This window comes from Myxine glutinosa, chromosome 9, assembly GCF_964187855.1.
Source record: "Myxine glutinosa chromosome 9, kmMyxGlut1.1, whole genome shotgun sequence".
Classification (NCBI taxonomy): Eukaryota; Metazoa; Chordata; class Myxini; order Myxiniformes; family Myxinidae; genus Myxine; species Myxine glutinosa.
In genome coordinates, this window is record NC_136269.1 from 45,872,008 (window position 1) to 45,890,412 (window position 18,405).

The 18,405-nt window shown below is 36.4% G+C and overlaps 1 protein-coding gene and 1 long non-coding RNA gene across 2 annotated transcripts in view; one reads left to right on the forward strand and one right to left on the reverse strand.

The window, feature by feature from the left end:
* The window catches only part of TANGO6 (transport and golgi organization 6 homolog), a gene marked incomplete in the record, with an annotated part of 435,716 nt that overhangs the window by 24,121 nt on the left and 393,190 nt on the right, over positions 1-18,405 (reverse strand). Inside the window, 1 exon segment of the mRNA XM_078784327.1 lies at positions 7,122-7,235. Coding sequence (XP_078640453.1) covers positions 7,122-7,235 — 114 coding nt within the window.
* LOC137435417 (uncharacterized) overlaps positions 10,464-18,405 on the forward strand; it is a 120,029-nt gene continuing 112,087 nt past the window's right edge. The window contains exon 1 of the long non-coding RNA XR_010986071.2: positions 10,464-10,489. This is a non-coding gene — a long non-coding RNA (uncharacterized LOC137435417). The remainder of the gene's footprint in view (positions 10,490-18,405) is intronic.

Here is an 18,405-nt window from a genome sequence, read left to right on the forward strand (position 1 = left end):
TTATTACTTGTGAATTACATTTATTACTTGTGAATTACATTTATTACTTGTGAATTACATTTATTACTTGAGAGTTACATTTATTACTTGTGAATTACATTTATTACTTGTGAATTACATTTATTACTTGTGAATTACATTTTCTAAATCCATAAGTTACATTTATTACTTGTGAATTACATTTATTACTTGTGAATTACATTTATTACTTGTGAATTACATTTATTACTTGTGAATTACATTTATTACTTGTGAATTGCATTTATTACTTGTGAATTACATTTATTACTTGCGAATTACATTTTCTAAATTCATAAGTTACATTTATTACTTGTGAATTACATTTATTACTTGTGAATTACATTTATTACTTGTGAATTACATTTATTACTTGTGAATTACATTTATTACTTGTGAATTACATTTATTACTTGTGAATTACATTTATTACTTGTGAATTACATTTATTACTTGTGAATTACATTTTCTAAATCCATAAGTTACATTTATTACTTGTGAATTACATTTATTACTTGTGAATTACATTTTCTAAATCCATAAGTTACATTTATTACTTGTGAATTACATTTATTACTTGTGAATTACATTTATTACTTGCGAATTACATTTTCTAAATTCATAAGTTACATTTATTACTTGTGAATTACATTTATTACTTGTGAATTACATTTATTACTTGTGAATTACATTTATTACTTGTGAATTACATTTATTACTTGTAAATTACATTTATTACTTGTGAATTACATTTATTACTTGTGAATTACATTTATTACTTGTGAATTACATTTATTACTTGTGAATTACATTTATTACTTGTGAATTACATTTATTACTTGTGAATTACATTTTCTAAATCCATAAGTTACATTTATTACTTGTGAATTACATTTATTACTTGTGAATTACATTTATTACTTGTGAATTACATTTATTACATGTGAATTACATTTATTACTTGTGAATTACATTTATTACTTGTGAATTACATTTATTACTTGTGAATTACATTTATTACTTGTGAATTACATTTTCTAAATCCATAAGTTACATTTATTACTTGTGAATTACATTTATGACTTGTGAATTACATTTATTACTTGTGAATTACATTTATTACTTGTGAATTACATTTATTACTTGTGAATTACATTTATTACTTGTGAATTACATTTATTACTTGTGAATTACATTTATTACTTGTGAGTTACATTTATTACTTGTGAATTACATTTATTACTTGTGAATTACATTTATTACTTGTGAATTACATTTATTACATGTGAATTACATTTACTACTTGTGAATTACATTTATTACTTGTGAGTTACATTTATTACTTGTGAATTACATTTATTACATGTGAATTACATTTATTACTTGTGAATTACATTTATTACTTGTGAATTACATTTATTACTTGTGAATTACATTTATTACTTGTGAATTACATTTATTACTTGTGAATTACATTTATTACTTGTGAATTACATTTATTACTTGTGAATTACATTTATTACTTGTGAATTACATTTATTACTTGTGAATTACATTTATTACATGTGAATTACATTTATTACATGTGAATTACATTTATTACTTGTGAATTACATTTATTACATGTGAATTACATTTATTACTTGCGAATTACATTTATTACTTGTGAATTACATTTATTACATGTGAATTACATTTATTACTTGCGAATTACATTTTCTAAATTCATGTTACATTTATTACTTGTGAATTACATTTTTTACTTGTGAATTATATTTATTACTTGTGAATTACATTTTTTACTTGTGAATTACATTTTTTTACTTGTGAATTACATTTTTTACTTGTGAATTACATTTTTTACTTGTGAATTACATTTTTTACTTGTGAATTACATTTATTACTTGTGAATTACATTTATTACTTGTGAATTACATTTTTTACTTGTGAATTACATTTTTTTACTTGTGAATTACATTTATTACTTGTGAATTACATTTATTACTTGTGAATTACATTTATTACTTGTGAATTACATTTATTACTTGTGAATTACATTTATATACATGTGAATTACATTTATTACATGTGAATTACATTGATTACTTGTGAATTACATTTATTACTTGTGAATTACATTTATTACATGTGAATTACATTTATTACTTGTGAATTACATTTATTACTTGTGAATTACATTTATTACTTGTGAATTACATTTATTACATGTGAATTACATTTATTACATGTGAATTACATTTATTACTTGTGAATTACATTTATTACTTGTGAATTACATTTATTACTTGTGAATTACATTTATTACTTGTGAATTACATTTATTACTTGTGAATTACATTTATTACTTGTGAATTACATTTATTACTTGTGAATTACATTTATTACTTGTGAATTACATTTATTACATGTGAATTACATTTATTACATGTGAATTACATTTATTACTTGTGAATTACATTTATTACTTGTGAATTACATTTATTACTTGTGAATTACATTTATTACTTGTGAATTACATTTATTACTTGTGAATTACATTTATTACTTGTGAATTACATTTATTACTTGTGAATTACATTTATTACTTGTGAATTACATTTATTACTTGTGAATTACATTTATTACTTGTGAATTACATTTCATTTATTACTTGTGAATTACATTTATTACTTGTGAATTACATTTATTACATGTGAATTACATTTATTACATGGGAATTACATTTATTACTTGTGAATTACATTTATTACTTGTGAATTACATTTATTACATGTGAATTACATTTATTACATGTGAATTACATTTATTACTTGTGAATTACATTTATTACTTGTGAATTACATTTATTACTTGTGAATTACATTTATTACATGTGAATTACATTTATTACTTGTGAATTACATTTATTACTTGTGAATTACATTTATTACATGTGAATTACATTTATTACTTGTGAATTACATTTATTACTTGTGAATTACATTTATTACTTGTGAATTACATTTATTACTTGTGAATTACATTTATTACTTGTGAATTACATTTATTACTTGTGAATTACATTTATTAGTTGTGAATTACATTTATTACTTGCGAATTACATTTTCTAAATCCATAAGTTACATTTATTACTTGTGAATTACATTTATTACTTGTGAATTATATTTTTTACTTGTGAATTACATTTATTACTTGTGAATTACATTGATTACTTGTGAATCCATTTATTACTTGTGAATTACATTTATTACTTGTGAATTACATTTATTACTTGTGAATTACATTTTCTAAATCCATAAGTTACATTTATTACTTGTGAATTACATTTATTACTTGTGAATTACATTTATTACTTGTGAATTACATTTATTACTTGTGAATTACTTTATAACTTGTGAATTACATTTATTACTTGTGAATGATATTTATTACATGTGAATTACATTTATTACTTGTGAATGATATTTATTACTTGTGAATGATATTTATTACATGTGAATTACATTTATTACTTGTGAATTACATTTATTACTTGTGAATTACATTTATTACTTGTGAATTACATTTATTACTTGTGAATTACATTTATTAGTTGTGAATTACATTTATTACTTGCGAATTACATTTTCTAAATCCATAAGTTACATTTATTACTTGTGAATTACATTTATTACTTGTGAATTATATTTTTTACTTGTGAATTACATTTATTACTTGTGAATTACATTGATTACTTGTGAATTACATTTATTACTTGTGAATTACATTTATTACTTGTGAATTACATTTATTACTTGTGAATTACATTTTCTAAATCCATAAGTTACATTTATTACTTGTGAATTACATTTATTACTTGTGAATTACATTTATTACTTGTGAATTACATTTATTACTTGTGAATTACTTTATAACTTGTGAATTACATTTATTACTTGTGAATGATATTTATTACTTGTGAATTACATTTATTACTTGTGAATTACATTTTCTCCTGTAGAGTTTAATTGGCAGTATTGATTCTGCCTTTGGTCGGAGTACCGGCGTTGGTAGTAGAGCTTCTATGATGACGTAGGATTCATAGAATCATTGGTCATATAATTATTCCACAAAGTTAATGACACAATCAATGTTTGTGATGATGTTTTCATTTTCTTCTATTTGGGCAAAAATCTCAGCACGTCCCGTCAATGAGACTCCACTTGTAAATTTTAAAGCTTCTGCTGTTTCACATTATTTTTTCCAATTTTCTTTCATGTTGAGGGTTATATTTTTCTTTCAATGTTGTGCCTCGATTCAATTCTACCCCTTTCTTGATTGGGTTTTTGGTTATATCTGATAAATTGTTCTTACGACTTCCTTTTTCTTTCTTTGCAATTTCTGAAGCTGTCTTTTAACACCTTCATTATTACCTCTGCCACCGAAAATGGATGGAGGTTGTGTTTTCACCTCTGTCCATTTGTCTGTTTATCTGTGAGCAGGATATCTCAAGAAGTTGTGGACGGATTCGGACGAAACTTTGTGGACAGTTTGGGTGTATGACAAGGATGAATTGATTAGATTTTGATGAAGATCTGGATCCTATAATATTTCGGTGATTCTTCACAATTGAGAGATAGGGCCAAAAATGGTATATATAACGATATCTCAAAAAGTTGTGGATGGATTATAACAAAACTTGGTGGATGAGTTGGGCAGGTGACAATAAAAAGCCAATTAGGTTTTTGTTCAGGTCCGGATGCAGATCCGTCCTATCAGTGGTATGCAAATCTTAAACTGTTCAGGCTGGCCAAGGTATGCGCTCCACCGAGTGTGCCGTTCAACTTTGATGTTTGTATTAATCATCTGTCTTTTCTTCTAGCTATTAGAATCTGTTGTTCAGCTCAATTTGGAATGTTCTTTTTAATTCCTGCAGTGGGTATACTGTACATCGATTCTCGATTAAGTATGTCTCAGTTATATTTAGGTCGAGTCCAAAGTCGCATTTTACCAGCCAACGCTCACTGCCCATATTGAAGCGGTTTGGCGCAGTCACACCCGTTGTAAGCATCTTGTGGTTGAACAAAATGAATTCCGTCTCATTTTTAGTTCATTCATTTGACGAATTAATGTCCATTTTCTTTATTCCTTATTTTTGAAGCTGTTTATGATCTTGCTTGCTCTTTCATTCATTTTGCCATTTCCAAAACTCCCAACAACTTCTTCATTTATTTATTTTCCCTGCCACCCTAACCACCCCTCGCCCCATTTTTGGATCAAAGTCACCCATAATGACTATTTATTTGGGTTAATATTTAGAAATTCTTCCATTTGCCCATAGATTTAGTCGACTCATCAATGGAGTCGGTACAAGCTTGAATGATTTTCAGATGTTATCCTTTGGTCAATTGAAGAATCAGTTGTGCAGTTGATTCAGACACATCCTTGCAACTTATGATATGTTTAGAAACTAAATGTATGTTCCATGTAAATTTTATGTACATTTATGTAAAAATTTTACGTAAATTCTAAATTTTTAAAGTATGGCATATATTTAAAGGAATTTAAAAGTATTAATCTGTTCACACCTTTGTGAATAATGTTTTCAACATCAAAGTACTACGTGCTCAATATAACTGAAACTGAAAAGATCAAAGGGAATATAGGTGGTGAGATACATTGACAATCTGAAAATTATATGAGCAGATTTGAAATATATTAGCGTAGTCAGTCGATCACGAGGCAGCGAACTTTTAACAAGTGATTTATCATTTAAATGGGAAACATCATGAAGTTAAAGAGAGAGTGTCAAGACTGAACATTCCATGAATACGCCAAACACACCCCGTGCATTTAACATGTAATCGAGGAATGTGCCGTGGAATCCAGGTTAATGCTTATGAGGTGATTTCTTTAAAAAAAAAACAAGAGGTTATTTCATGTAATTATATAACAAGAGATTGGTATTTACCAGGAACAATCATTGTGAATGAACGTGACAGCCTGGACATCGTCAATGAAGACAAATATGGTCGATGAAACTATTGCTTGATTGATTGGCTTCGTTTAACAGCTTATTCTTTCTAAGAGTTTTTTTTTTTTTTTTTTTGCTCAGAGGGACTGAAGCTTAACACTCTCCTCCCCCTCTGTCACCCTGACCCCCACACCACCCCCCCCCCCCCGAAAAGAAAGCCAGAGGGGAAATAAACCAGCAGACACAGCTGCCTGGAAAGATCCGCCCTATTGCATAAAAGAGACGTCTTTTACCATTAATCACGTCATGTAAACAGTGGGGTCGCTGGGGGAACTGCATTAAGGGTCATTGTGCTTTCTGCAAGAGAAAACATCTGAAAAACACCAATAATAATTTCTGCTTTTTGAGAAAACAATATCATGTGGATGGAGTGGATTGTCTGAAAAGAAAATAGTTCGTTTTGAACGTTCACCTGTCTTGAATGAACAAATTTTGGCTTCACAGAAAAGTTTATCACTTAAGATATACTTGTACAAAACAAAGCATTGATAATCGTGTTGACATTTTATCTTTGGAGGCAATAAAAATAAAAATGGAATTTTCAAATGGAAAGGAATCATTCATTTGGAGTTGTGTCTCTGCACGTGTATGGTCGACTGCTTATGGAGGATTTCGCTGTTTTAAAGCTCTCCTCCCCACCGATGCCTTGGGAAATGGGAGACGAGACCGGATTAGGCACAGCTTGATGGCTGGAGGCACAACTTTTGGGGGAGTCCATACCCAAAACATCGTCCAATTTGGTGAAAGCGGAATGGAAAACGAGGAATTGTTTAGGCAAACTTTCTCAAACACCCATGAGCAAACTCAAAAACACGCACCAAAAGTCCTCGGGGCAGAGCTTCCATTTGTTGGAGCGATCCAGTTACATTTCAAACAAGGGAGATTTCCGATGGTACCTATCTTTTCTCCTTTTTCCCAAACCGAGCTTGTGTAATTACAGAAAATCAAATGTCACCTATACAATGGCCTCGTGGGAGTATCGGTACCTATCCCACCATTCTTCACAAAAAAGAAAAACAAGAATATATGTAGCTAGCTACCTCGTTTTGAATGTTAGGTCTTTCGTTACCTGGGTTGCATCTGCACCAAGGCCACGTAGCAGCAGTGTGATGACGTGTACACCTGCCCGCCGCACCTGTGAGTCGGGGTCCATCTTTATAACCGCATCCAGGCAAGCAGTAAGCTGCAATTATGATTGAAGTGGGAAGGAAAGAAGGGAGGGAAAAAGGAAAAAGTTGGGCTACTAGGCAGAAAATAAGTAGGTGCACGGGTTAGGGGGAGAGGGAAGGGCCGACGAGCTTGGCTTGAAGGTCATTCCATGGCCTTGTGACATCGGCCGAGGGATCTCACTGCTCAGCTGTAGTACGGCCAAAGCTGCTGCATGCACATTAAGGGATTAGCTGAAAAAGGCAGGCAGTTGTATCTGGATCTCAGGAAGGAAAAATTCCAAACAAATCACATCTTCGTTAATCCTCAAAGGTCTTGTTGCTCGGATAAGAGTATAATAAGGAGAAAGTGATCGACTCAACCAATCATTAAACCTTCACATTAAGCGAGATGCACGACCTTATGCTTGGATGTTTGGGACCTGCGGTTTTACTAATAAGTTCAATTTAAATAATATTTCAGTTGTGATATTCCAGGAGGTGGGAAACTGTCAGGGTTCGACTGAAAACCTTTACAGAAATTGCAGTTGGAATCGATGAAAAAAGCTGAAAATAAAACAATTTTACACGGAAAAATAATGAATCATTAGATGAACAAGTGAAGGAAAAATATATAAAACAAAGTTTAAAAATCCACCATTCATATGAAAACACTTCGAAACATCTCCATTTCATATCAAATGTGGAGGAAGAAGAAATAAACATTTTTTCCTCAAAGTAAATAGAAAGGCATTGTAATTGGGAAGATTCATGACAAGAGATAAATGTATCAAGTGCAGACAAAACGGTTTCTGACAAAAATAATGAGGCGTTTTGACCAGAGTGGCCTTCATCATCCAGGACTATGCTGGGAACATGCACCAGACACTCCCTCATTCTCTTTTTGGGATTGGACTTAATGTGTGTGGACTGTGTGTGGACTTAACACCGGGACTTCATCCCGGGGTGTACCCCGGTTTAGCATAGGTACACCGTATCCCTGCGCATCGTAAGAGGTGACCAAGGGTTGGCGTCAGGAAGGGCATCCGGCCATAAAAACATTGCCTCAAACAGGGAACCATGATTGTCATGGGGCCCGCAAGGCCAACCCCCGCTCTAGCGGGGAAAATGGCCTTAAAACGATCATTCATTCATTCATTTTCATTCACTTAATGCCTGGCACACATTGCTTTTATCTTCAACAAGCAGGGAGGAGTATCTGGCGTTGCCCGGTCATTCTAATCCTGTTGGCATTATGAAGAAATCGATTATTTTTTCTATTTTTTGTATGGGCCTAAAACACCTACACCCACTAAGGAATCGGGTTGGGGATCATTTAATATTACCTTTCAAATAGCTACAAAGGGCAGCATAGAGCAGTTGGGCAGCATAGAGCAATTAAAAAAAAAACCCCCAAAAATCCAACTTCTTCTTTCAATGTTTTTTTTCCACCTAAAACACTCCCAGACATTCTCTGATGAACCTCTGAAAGTTTGACGAGGATCTGTCCGGCCATTTCTGAGAGAAGTGATGACACGCACACACGCACGCACGCACACACACACACCCCTCTCTTATGGTACACATTTCTATTTCTACCAACCTCTCCTCTTGTTCTTCAACGAAAACTTCACCTCCCTATATTCATTATTTTTGAACATCGAATGAAGATCCATGGTTGTTAAACAAATATAAACAACAGCGAAGTCGATGGCGCACCGTCGCAAATCCTCACGCTTCCCACCTACAGCAAAGTTGAAAGAGGGCAAAAAGTTCCACCAAGGATGCCCCAACATCAAATATTGACTGAAACAAAATCTTCTCTTTTGACCCCTGTGACACTAAGTCCCCACCCATGGGGCATGAAACAGGTCAGATCCAAAAAATCGTTACGTATTTCATGCGCCCCCTAATGTTGATTGCATACACAGAGTTTCAATAAAAATGTGCCCGTAATTGTATTTTTTGGTATTTGACCTTTTGACCCTGCCCCAGGGCCCCAGGTGCTGGTGCCAAAAATGACACTGCTCTCACACTTTGCCATGCGGTGACCATTGCTACCACGGACAGACGGACGCCGGACAGACAGACAAACGTAGCCGATTACAATATAAGATAAAGTACGATGTGGAGATTCTCGTGTGAGCATACACGATCAAAGGCCACATTCAATGCCAAAGCATGCACCCTCACGTGTGAAAATATATCTTAAATGAAAAATAGGTGTCTTTGCTGAAAGCAGTGATGTCAGAGTTATGCTGTGGTTATAGTTATCCAATCAGGGGAGGGTTCATTATGAGGTAAGAGGTATGCAGCCCATGGTTGGAAGCGAAATTAACCACCTTTAGAGGCCATTTTTCCCCCGCAGAGCAGGGGTTGGCCTTTTTCGGGCACCGTGGTCCCCTTTTTGAAGCAATGTTTTATGGCCGGATGCCCTTCCTGCCGCCAACCCTGTTAGTCGCCTCTTGCGACACACAGGGAATTACCAGAAAGCTGGTACTCAATTTGCCGACCTCAGATGGATGACGGGCTGAGTCAACCCCCCTGGTGTTAATTCAGCGATCGACCGGGATTCGAACCCAGGATCCTAGGATCCCAAGCCAGCACCCGAACCGCTAAGCCAACACCAGGCTTGAAAGGGAGAAATGCCGTTTTCAATTTTTTTTGCAATGGGATTAAAACACCAACCGACGATATTTTATCACTTATGTAGGCCACACAAATAAATGTAAGAAAAAGCACAATTTGTCTTGTTATTCTCAATAATAATGGAATTGTGCCCGAGTGAAAACCTGCTACAACTGTTACTATTTGCAACTGTTATTTGACTTAAACCTTCTTGAGGTTTAAATGAGGAATGGAACTTTGTAGCATTTGATATTCACGAAATATGTTTGCAACTTCATGGGTTTGAATGAGCGATGCAAATGGCTAACTGAGGCCTAGTTGGCAAGTATTGCTTGACCCCACTAGTATTTGGCACTTGGGCCTGCACTGCGTTGGCACTTCCCCCACTTACAGCTGTGCGCTGTGTGAGGGCAAACCATGATACATCAACATAGCCTATTGCCTATCACTTCCAACTTACTTGAAATTTAAACCATGCTTAAACATCGACTTATGAATGTATCACACGTACGCTTATGCAGGAAATCCGTTAATCTGTTAATCATGTTAATAAGTAGACACTGTGCGATGCTGTCTGCCTCGCAGTAATTCCTTGGACGACGCTCAGCTTGTCTTCAGCTCGGTCTTGTCCCTGTGCTGAGAAATCAAGTTGCATACAGTGAAGGTAAGAGCATGAGAACGTTCAAAGGTGAAGGATTTTTAAAAATCATGAAGATTTCTGTAGTTTTCCTCTAATTGATGTTGTATGATCAATATGAGTTCCTTCAGAAGAAACTTCAACACAGGAGGACGTCATTCAGCCCATCAAAGCCTGCGCTGTTACTACCAACCTATGGTTGCTTGTCTGTGCTCTATCCTTTTAAAATACTGAGCATCAAGCAAGGAAGCAGCACATACCATTTTAAGGTTTTTGGTACGACTCGGCTGGGGTTTGAACCACCGAACAGCTAACCATTAGGACACCGAGTCTGGAGATGCATGGTTTTTATGCTTGCGTGGTGGTAAAAGGTGGTTAATAAATGGTGGTTAATACATGATACATGGTGGTTAATAAAGATGGACGTGCTTGGATGAACATTAAGCGAAGGTATTTTATCTTCTCTAATTTCACTCTTGCTCTGTCTTCCTCTTCCGTAAGCAGCCCATGGCTGTGGGGAGTATCATGTGCTGGGGGCGCAGCTGTGCCACTGATGCAGTGTGTCCAGTAGGTTAGAGCAGGGATTTGGAATTTGTTCATGATGCCAGTGATAACTCGCCTACTTGTCGTAAAGGACACGGTGCAAATACCGACTTCTTTCCTGGAAGTCCTAGCAGTGTCCATGTGTTTTTTTTTTACCTCTCACCCCGCCCTCAATGCCTCCTCCCCCCAAGCCCTCTCCCTCCCACAGATCTCTCGATATCCCTGTTCTCCACTGTTGTACTTGTGTGCTTCCCTCTTTCTCTCCATCTAGTCTCCCGCTCCCTTTATTATATGTTTTACGTGTCCGTTTGTTTTTTTGTGATTAATGTTTAATTAATTTAATTAACTCAATATTTAATATTAATAAATTAATTCAATATTTAATTAACGTCCACCAACTAATGCCAGTAGATGGGACATACATTTTATCGTCCATCCGAGGGACGGGCACATATTGATCTGCCACCCTGCCTGCAAAACACTGGGCAGTTTATAGCTGGGCTGAGATTCAAACCCAGGCTATACCAGTCAAAGGTGAGTAGGCATACCTCTCGGGCGTAGGCCATTCTGCCAGCGCTTACTCTTGTTCGGTAATTAACAGCTAAGATGAGTAAGAACAAACATAAAATAAGCCTTTCATGAAAATATAAATTTGAGAAGAAAATAATCCAGTGAAAAGTTCAGATAAATATAACGATGGCACTCAAATGAAGAACCACATTTCACATCTTACGGAAACCAGGATGCTGTGAGAGTATTTTTTGATGTTCTTCAATTGAATAGACAGTTCCACATCAATATCTCTCTTTATCGAGATCAAGAGATGGACAAACAGACAAATATACGAGACACAACAGAGGACTGCCAGACAAGAAGGACACAGCCGCTGAGCTTGTCTGAAGTGCCGTCACTTCCTGCGTGACTCTGGGTACCAGCGACGCCACAACATATGGCACAGCCTCTCTCACCGCATTCAGTGGGGCATTTCCAAAGGAGGAATTTCCTCCTCCCCATGGATGCCAACCTGTGGAGATTGTCCATGCTCCTATCCTTTCAAATGCTGAATGTCATGCAAGGAAGCAGCACATACCATTTTAAAAGTACTGTATTTGTTATGACATGGCCGGGGTTCGAACCGCCGACCTCCCAAACTCTGAGCGGATGCTCTATCCATTTACACTACCGGGTCTGGTAACCTTTTTAGCAAAACCCGTATATTTTGCTGATTAATTTGTGCTCAGAAAAGCAAGACGCCATTTAAACAACAGTATATCACCATGCACTAATGCTCGGCTCAAATCATAACCAAGTAATTTTAAACAGGAAATCTTGGCCCTTTTTGTAAAGTAAGCCTACTTCTCCTGTACTGCATTTACACAAAGCTCAAAATAAGCCAGCGTAACCACCCCTGAGTGTTCACATATGGTGAACGCATTGGAAAAGCTTGAAACAGAGATTGTTGACCACTCTGTAGCATTCCCACAAGGAGCCTGCAGAGCTGAGGGCAAGCTAAAGATTGGGTAATGAGTAATGACGTTTATATATCACATCAATTGCAACAGCGAACTGTCAGGGATATTAGACTTAAACTCCAATTTCATTTTTTGCCACCTTCTATATCGTAGGCTTCCCACACTAAAATTATTACTCTTGTTATTATGGAAGTGATCACATAAATGTCGTTCATAAGAATTGGAATGCTGTTTGAAAACTTCATGGAATCAATAGCACAGGCAGCTGGAGAAAGTGCAGCTGGAGGAAAAAAATAAAAAACAGGTATAAAAGTATATATTTTTTGGCACTTTGGTTGAACCAGTTTATGTAAGAAAATGTAGACGTGCAGTCATAGTTTCATAGGATTAGGTCATTAAGTTATTAGGTCATAGGATTAGATTCGGTCACCGTCATTTAACGGAACTGTGGTCACTTGAATTCTTAAATTAACTGCAAGAGAATACCGATGTTGCTTTGATTAGCTCATTGCACCCAAAGTGAAAACAATATACAGATGTGAATGACATTGAAAAGTGTTTAGCTACAGTTAAAGCACCAGCTACAATCATGATAAAATATGAAATCTCATCCTAGGAAGGCCAAACGTATGAATTTTTAAAATATTTCATTTTAAAAATACAAACAAGACAACCCAAGTTTCAGACAAACAAAAGAGATGTAAACATTCAGCTGGAGCAGAGAGGAAGAGACAATCCTCTGTTGCAAAACATATTCCACACAGGAAGCATGGGAGATGGAAAAGAAATTTTGCGGACTTCATTTAAAAATTTAAAAGATTCGCAAAATACACCGTATCACATGTATCACCGCAATATCAATTAATGGCAGAGTTGTTAGACTGGAATCAGTTGTCTGAATCATCAGCATCGTCTGAACAGTCGGCGTTGTCTGGACCGGCGGCTTCGGCTGAACCATCGGCGTTGTCTAAACCATTGGCTTCGTCTGGACCGTCAGCGTCGTATGGACCGTCGGCGTTGTCTGAACCGTCGGCGTTGTCTGGACCATTGGCGTTGTCTGGAGCATAGGGGTTGGCTGGACCGTTGGCGTTGTCTGGACCATTGGCTTAGTCTGAACCATTGGCATTGTCTGGACCATCAGGATCGTATGGACCATCGGCGTCGTCTGGACCATCGGCGTCGTCTGGACCATCGGCATTGTCTGGACCATTGACTTCATCTGAACTGTCGGGGTTGTCTGGACCATCGGCGTTGTCTGGACCATCGGCATCGTCTGGACCATCGGCGTCGTCTGGACCATCGGCATCGTATGGACCATCGGCGTCGTCTGGACCATCGGCATCGTCTGGACCATCGGCGTCGTCTGGACCATCGGCATCGTCTGGACCATTGGCTTCATCTGAACCGTCGGGGTTGTGTGGACAGTCGGCGTCGTCTGGACCATCGGCATTGTATGGACCATCGGCATTGTCTGGACCATCGGCATTGTTTGGACCGTCGGCGTCGTCTGGACCATCGGCATTGTATGGACCATCGGCATTGTCTGGACCGTCGGTGTTGTTGTCTGGACCATTGGCTTCATCTGAACCGTCGGCGTTGTCTGGACCGTCGGCGTCGTCTGGACCGTCGGCGTCGTATGGACCATCGGCGTCGTATGGACCATCGGCGTCGTATGGACCATTGGCTTCATCTGAACCGTCGGCATCATATGGACCGTCGGCATTGTCTGGACCATCGGTCTTGCCTGGACCATTGGCTTCGTCTGGACCGTTGGCGTTGTCTGGACCGTCGGCGTTGTCTGGACCGTCGGGGTTGTCTGGACCGTCGGGGTTGTCTGGACCGTTGGCTTCCTCTTGTCTGTCGGTGTCGTATGGACCCTCGGCATAGTCTGAAAGTTCTACGAAGTCTGAACCGTCAGTCAAATAAAGATTCCTCAGTCGTATGTATCAACAGACAATTGGAGGCTATTTGTTGTTCAGCAATACGAGCTAAACATCACAACTTGGCAAAGAAACATGTAGTCAGGTTCACGATGTTAACAAATATAATTTCGTTCAAAATTTTGGGAGATTAGCAAACCTGTACATTTATGGAATCATCAGCGCATGGAGAATCCGAAAATCAATGTTGGCATTTGCACAGACACCTGCATGGCCGCCATTTTGGATTTTCAAAATGGCCGCCATAAAATACATATTTTGTGCCATCTCGGCTTCTAGTCAACCTAGAAACTTAATTAAATATGCTAATCCTATGTTTTCTGGGTCAAGGAATCCAATAAAGGCCTCAAAATAGTGCTCAGGATTATAGAAAAGCAACAAACAAAGGTAATTGAAAACCATTGTCTTTATATTTGTGATATAACTGTATTACATAATACATGATATTGCAAGTCCTTTGAAGTTATAGGTATGGGTTTATAAAGCAAGAAAGCAGCCTTGTTAGTATCAGATTGAACTATAAGTCCTATACACAGGATCTACGAGGTCGATACCGTTCAGGAATATGCTTTTACAGATCTTCATCACTGTCCTGAGTGTCATTTTTGCAAAGGTGTCTACGCAAATGCCAACATTAATTTTTGGATTCCTCATGCTCTGAATATTCCAAAAATGTATAGTTTTGCTAATCTCCAAAAAATTTGAACGAAAAAACATAGTGAACCTGACTAATGATCCAAAATAAAAAGGTGGATACTTTGGGCCCTGAAATGACTCTGTTCCATCTTCCTACACCCATCGTTTATGGAGATTAGAAACAACTGGAGAAGAATGCTTATCCTTTGTCAAATTTATCTCATCCTGCAATGATTCCTCAATAAGTTTTCTATGTTTGATTGCGTGCATGTCTTTTGCAAGTTTTATGTAATCAACCTAAACAAACAAAAGCTAACGAGTTGATTTATGCACAACAGTGGGGCATAAGGGGAACCACTTTATTTATTTTAAAGTTAGTAGGTTAAAAAACAACTGCTATTTTCAGATACACAGCTTTATAGTGGTAAAACAACCGTTAACTAGAACGGCACTCGGTAGAGCGCATACCTCCGCCAGGCTGAACAGTTTACGTTTTATATCGAACTGATAGGCCGGATCTGCATCCTGACCTGAAACAAAATTGAATCAGCTGGTTCTTGTCACCTGACCAACTCATCCACCAGGTTTTGTCATAATCCATCCATAACTTTTTGAAATGTAATGCTACATATCGTTTTTGGCCCCATCTCTCAATGGTGACGAATCACTTAAAAATTGTTGGATCGAAGATTTGTAATCAAATCAATTTGGCCTTGCAACACACCCAAGTAACACAATCAAAATTGTAACACAATCAAAATTGTAACACAATCAAATATTGTAACACTTGTAACACAATCAAATCTGTCCATAACCTTTTGAGATATTGTGCTCACAGACAGACAGATAAACAGGGGTGAAAACATAACATCTGTCCACCTTCGGTTGCGGAGTTAGTAACTGATTATTTTATTTGTACTTATTACCCTCACCTGAGGAAAGGGTATTGCATTTGAGTCCGTTTGTCTGTTTGTTAATTGGCAATTTTTTTTTTTTTTTTACAAGTATGTTGATCACTCCCGTTTGTGTGTTTGTTACTTGCAAAATCGAAGATTTTTCAAGTATATTGGTCGGTTCCGTTTGTGCTTCTGTCTGTTTGTCTGTCTGTCTGTCTGTCTGTTTGTCTGTTTGTCTCTTTGTCACCGGCCTACAGGTCACAATTCTAAATCGATCGTCACGAAACTTCACCACGTTGTATAAGTCGTCCTAATTGAGAAGCCTATTGATTTTGAGGTCAAAGGTCAACTTAAGGCCAAATTAAAAAAATCATCAATTTTCATCTAAAAAGCCATCAATTCTCAACTGATTGACTTGAAAATTGAACAGCATTTGCATATCGAGTCACTAAATTGGGAAACATACTATTTGAGGTCAAAATGTCAAAGGTCAACTCAAGGTCCAATTTCAAAAATCATCAATTTTCATCTAAAAAAGCCGTCACTTCTCAACCGATTGACCTAAAAATTGAACAGCATTTGCACATTGAGTCACTAAATAGGAAAACCAACTATTTTTTGTGGTCAAAAGGTAAAAGGTCAACTCAAGGTCAACCTTCCAAAGTCATCATTTTTCATCTGAAAAATCGTCACTTATCATCCTATTGACCCGAGCTTTGATCAAGATTGTCAATTTTAATCTTGATGAAATGGACAATTTGCTGTATCAATGGAATTTTTTTTCTTGGGGAGGGGGGTGGGGCGTATTTTGCAAGTATCGTGCTCCGCATGACGTCTTCTTGTTTGTTGGTCTGTCCACTCACTTATACTTGCCTACAGGAACACAATTTTAAACCGATCTTCACGAAACTCACCAAATGGTAGAGTTCGTGGTCCGACAAAATCCTATACTGTATATATATTTGGGGTCAAAAAGTCAACATAGGCCAAAGGTCAACCACTTTTTTCAAATTTCTAAAATCCTCAATTTTCATCCGATTGACTTGAAATTTGAATAGGATATACATATCGACTAACTGAATTCAACCACCAACTATTTTTGAGATCAGCATAGGCCAAAAGATCAACAACCATTTCAAATTTCTAAAATCCTCAATTTTCATCCGATTGACTTGAAATTTGAATAGGATTTACATATTGGCTTACTGAATTCAACCACCAACTATTTTTGAGATCAACATAGGCCAAAAGGTCAACATAGGCCAAAGGTGAACCACTTTTTTTGAATTTTTAAAATCCTCAATTTTCATCCGATTGACTTGAAATTTGAAGAGGATTTGCATATCGGCTAACTGAATTCAACCACCAACTATTTTTGGAATTAGTTTCGGCCAAAAGGTCAACATAGGCCAAAGATCAACCAATTTTTTCAAATTTGTAAAATCCTCAATTTTCATCCGATTGACTTGAAATTTGAAAAGGATTTTCATATCACCTTACTGACAGCAATCACCAACAATTTTGAGGTCAACATAGGCCAAAAGGTCAACATAGGCCGAATTTCTAAAATTGTCAATTTTCATCCGATTAACTTAAACTGTGAAGACGGTTTGCAAATCAGGTCACTGAATTCAACCACTAATTATTTTTGAGGTCAAAAGGATGCTCCACTGAGTGCCATGCTACTTTGTTCTGTTTTGCCAAGTGTCACTCTATAAGTGATTTTTCATTTGTCTGTCTGTTTGTTTGTCCGCACAGAATAAATAAGATTTACTCTGCAACCGTTGGTCCGATTGACAGGAAATTTTCACCATAGGTGCAACTCCACCTGTAGAATATTTTAATGATAATTATGACATCATAGGTCACGTGGTTCGGCCGCCATCTTGGAAAAACCGAAAATTTTTGCACCTCTATATCTCCAAAAGCACGGAATAGAAAAAATTGAGACATGGGTCATTGTAAAGAACTCTCCATGTGGAATAACATCTGTTAATGATGATGTTACAGTTGCCTTCATTATGACGTCATAATTCAACAAGTACAAAACTTCATCCGATCAAGATGAAATTTCTTGAGCATAATATAGGTATAAATTGGTGGAGAAAAAAAAATTATGACGTAATCGGTCACGTGGTTCAGCCGCCATATTTGTTTTAACACAAAAGCCTTAAAAAACACTGAAAACACATTTTATTGCGAGGGTCTGCAATCTCTGATTGCTCTTTCTTGTTGATGTTGCTGTACAAACTGCAATGATACAGAACAAAGATGTGTTCTCTAAGCCTATTGTTGATTGAATTTTGCTTTATTATGGACCAGGCTGAAGTGTAATTATGTGACTAATCAGGCTCTCATGCTTATTTATTTACAAATGTACTCTGTACAACTTTGGGATTCGACTTGGATATGATGCTCTACATATATGTTTCAACTTACACAATTGCACATTGTGA